General features: G+C 42.7%; 1 protein-coding gene across 1 annotated transcript; it reads left to right on the top strand.

The window, feature by feature from the left end:
• Positions 1-1,078: 1,078 nt before the first annotated feature.
• On the top strand, positions 1,079-3,136 carry LOC119299944 (scarecrow-like protein 34). The gene has a single exon (XM_037577049.1). It carries the CDS (start codon positions 1,079-1,081, stop codon positions 3,134-3,136), a length of 2,058 nt encoding a protein of 685 aa, XP_037432946.1.
• The last annotated feature ends 751 nt before the right edge of the window (positions 3,137-3,887 follow it).

Raw genomic sequence — 3,887 nt, 5'->3', positions numbered from 1 at the left:
GGCACAAACCTCATCAATTTTACATCGATTTGTGTTAGTGGCCTTGTATAGCTGCAGATAGTAATTTTGATAGTGGCCTTGTACACAAAAATGGAGGGAGTATCAACAATAAATGGAAATAAATTTTACAAGTTAATTGAAGAGTGCCTTCTTTTTTTTCAATTACGTCAGAATTTTTTAAAAGATTTTATTTTAGTTTCTTCTTCTAGTTTTTTTGACATGTTCTTCAAGTACTCGTTCGATCCACATTACTTGTCACTGTTTTAGTACAACTTTAAACTAAAGTTGTACTAAAGCACTGACCAGTAATTTGGATGTGCATTTCCATGACCTGATAACTAACACTGTTGTCGATGTTGTAAATAAAATTCAAAGGCAGTTACACCAATTAAACATTTGGTACAAAAAATTAAGATACGGCAGAACATAAGTCAAATCTCATCAGACTAGCTAGGCTTGAAAACCCAGGCCAGCGCTCCTAATAAACCCTTTTTTATAGGTCTGATGCGCAGCCGGGCCTAGGACTAATCGACGTTGGGAACAAAGCCACAGTAATCTGGACCGTTCTCTGTCACAATCTTATGACGTTGGAAACAAAGCCAGAAGGTACAGGAACGACAAATTTAGTTCAAATCAACACCGCAACCTCACTATTTATCCTCGCTACTCTTCTCTCAAAGCATTGGATCTGCTGCTGCTGCTGCTGCTTAATATCCAAGGTGTGTGCTTCCCTACTTTTGCTACTTGCTCAGATCAGATGAGGAGCCTCCTGCAAATAAAAAGGAACAGTGGTATTAGGCGCGTCGTAGATTCAAAATCGCTTTCATGCTGTTTCTGTTATTGATGCTTAAACATTCTATGTTTAACCGGCTAAAATAGCTGTTCTCGTGTCTGCAAGCCTTCGGATTTTATTTTTCAACCAGTATGACATGCCAAAACAATCATAAGCTGAATCTCTAATAAATAATTTAGCTTCCATTTTCCTATTTTCTCCTTCCAGGAAACAAGCCAGTTCATTTGCTGTGGGACAAATAAGAACCATAGATCTCGTATTGAGGTGGAAATTAGACTTTCCACAATGGCGATTGAACCTCTCCGTGACAATCTGGACAACCTCGCAGCAACCAACCAACCGTATGGTGATTCCTCTTCCCAGCAACAACTCACCGTGTACAACTACGACCTGAGTGGTCCACTTTCAACAGTTCTCTCCCCAGCCAACCAAGTAAGTATCAACAGCAGCCATGGACAAAACAAATTTCAGATTGCTGCAGGGGGTAGCCCTGAGCACCGCCGAATCAGATCAAACGATGCTCTTCACTACATAAGCCAGATGCTGATGGAAGACGTTGACGAAGAGGTCGACATATGCCAAGGGGCTGCTCTTCAGGCTGCTGAGAAGCCATTCCGTGATATTCTAGGTGAGGTATACGCGTCGCCTACTAACTGGCCGCCATTGCATAGCAACAACAAACCAGACAACCCTGATAAGGACTATTCCAGTTACAATGTGTTACAACCTTTAGCAACTCCGCTGTGTCCATATATCTGCAATAGGAGTCCTTTTTTACCAAACCAGCCTTTGATAAGTGTTGGATGGACTTCCGGATCTGGCTTCCCTGCCTTGCATGGTCAGAGAGGTGTCGGGGAGGAAAGAACCTTTGCTCCAAGTATTGATAAGCTGGTGATATATTCAAAGAATAACATAGTTTATATTTCCCAACTGACTACGAAGGCGAAAGTAAGAGAGAGGACCGAAAACACAATCTTTGAGGTGTCAGACCCAAGGGCTTGGGACATCTTTCAAGGAAGGAGCAATAAACACCATGCCATCACCACTTGTGCAATAATTCGAAATGAAAATTTCGACAAAGTTCTACTATGCTATGGTCATTCTGGCCGAATAACAAGACTGGAAGAAAGGATGGCGGGGGAAGGAAACAAGACCTCACTAAAAGGCCGGAGCAGAAGTAGGAAGCAACCGAGGAAAGAGTTGGTTGATCTCAGGACTCTCCTCATCCACTGCGCACACGTTGTGGCAGAACATAGCTACCTGTTGGCCAGTGAACTGCTATTGAAGATAAGGCACCACTCTTCAGCAGATGGTGATTGTACTCAGAGACTGGCATTTTACTTGGCGGATGGCCTCAAGGCACGCTTGGCTGGGATCGGGAGTCAGGTTTATCGCAACCTCGTGGAAAGGCGAACAAGTACCGTAGATTGGTTAGAGGCTTATAGCCTTTTCCTTGCAGCTTTCCCTTTCGGAAGGGCGTCATACTATTTTGCCAACCAAGCTATTCTTGATGTCTCACAAGGGAAACCAAGGGTACACATCGTTGATTTCGGCATTGGCTTTGGCTTTCAGTGGCCATTAATGATTCAGAATTTTGCACAGCAAGAAGAGGGAGCCCCTAAGCTTCGGATCACAGGTATAGACGTTCCCCAGCCAGGTTTCCGCCCCTGCGAAATGATCGAGGAGACAGGGAAGCGGTTGGCTGATTACGCAAATAGGTTCAACGTACCATTCCAGTATCAGGGCATTGCCGCTTCAAGATGGGAGACAATCAAAATTGAGGATCTTAACATTGACGAGGATGAAGTTCTCATAGTGAACTGCATGTTCCGGATGAAGAATCTCGGTCATGAAACTGATGCCGTAAATGGTGCAAGGGATAAGGTGCTCAAAACTATGTGGAGGATGAACCCGAAGATTTTTATTTCTGGCACCGTGAATGGGTTACTCAGTTCTCCCTTCTTCATACAACGTTTCAAAGAGGTTATGCTCTATTACTCTTCAATATTTGACATGCTTGATGCAAATGTTCCACGTGATAATGAAGCAAGAAAGATGATTGAGAGGATCCTATTTGGGCAGGATGCTCTTAACATCATAGCATGTGAGGGCGCAGACAGAACTGAGAGGCCGGAATGTTACAGGCAGTGGCAAGCAAGGTGCCTCAAGGCTGGGTTCCAGCAGCTTCCTGTCGATCCAGCCATCCTAAAGAACATAGTACACAGGAAGAAGTTATTGTTTCATGAGGAATTCTTTGTTGTTGAAGATTGCGGCTGGCTGCTACAAGGATGGAAAGGGAGAGTACTTTATGCTCTGTCTAAATGGAAACCTAATGAAACATAGGAGGACCAGTAAGATTTGAATAGTTTTTCAAGTGCACAAACATGTCAGCAACTTACCGCCTCTTCAGCTATTTGCATGATTCTGAACACAATGGGTCTAAATTGCTGAATAACGTAAGATATTCTTTTGTCAGATGAGCATTGGGAAGTACCATCTTGGAAGGTGGGGATGGTGATTCGAATGTTGATATTCAACATCTTGGCAACTACACGACCATATGTAGCAAAAGGCAACTGTACATATTCAACATCTTGGCAACTACACGACCATATGTAGCAAAAGGCAACTGTACAATACTTTGTCTCTGTCGTTCTATTTAATTCTTGAACATACCAGACATGATGAGATTAGTGGAAATACCATACCTAGACACTGATTTTGCTGTGAAGTAGTAGATTATTATTGTACTGCCTATCTCTCAAAACTGGCGATATCAGATGATGAGAGGATTGTCATTTCTGATTTGAGACGGCAATTGCAATCACTCCCTCCGTGTCGCTGCTTCAGTACAAAATAAAGCAGCGACAGTTAATATGGATCGGAGGGTGTAATATAAACAAGGTTCCTATGCATGAATCCAATAGAATGCCCTAATGTTCACATATTATTACTGTCACCATGTCACAACTATGTGGGTGACGTTTTGGACATGTCTTCTGTCAAACTTCCAGTGCTCCCTAAACTACGAACACCATTTTGATATTTCAGATTGGAAATTTGAAAATCATATGCGCAGATCTTCTCAAAAAAC

The sequence above is a fragment of the Triticum dicoccoides genome, chromosome 1B, assembly GCF_002162155.2.
Source record: "Triticum dicoccoides isolate Atlit2015 ecotype Zavitan chromosome 1B, WEW_v2.0, whole genome shotgun sequence".
NCBI lineage: Eukaryota > Viridiplantae > Streptophyta > Magnoliopsida > Poales > Poaceae > Triticum > Triticum dicoccoides.
The sequence above is the reverse complement of the archived record's forward strand: the minus strand, read 5'-3'. Positions and strand labels throughout refer to the sequence as shown.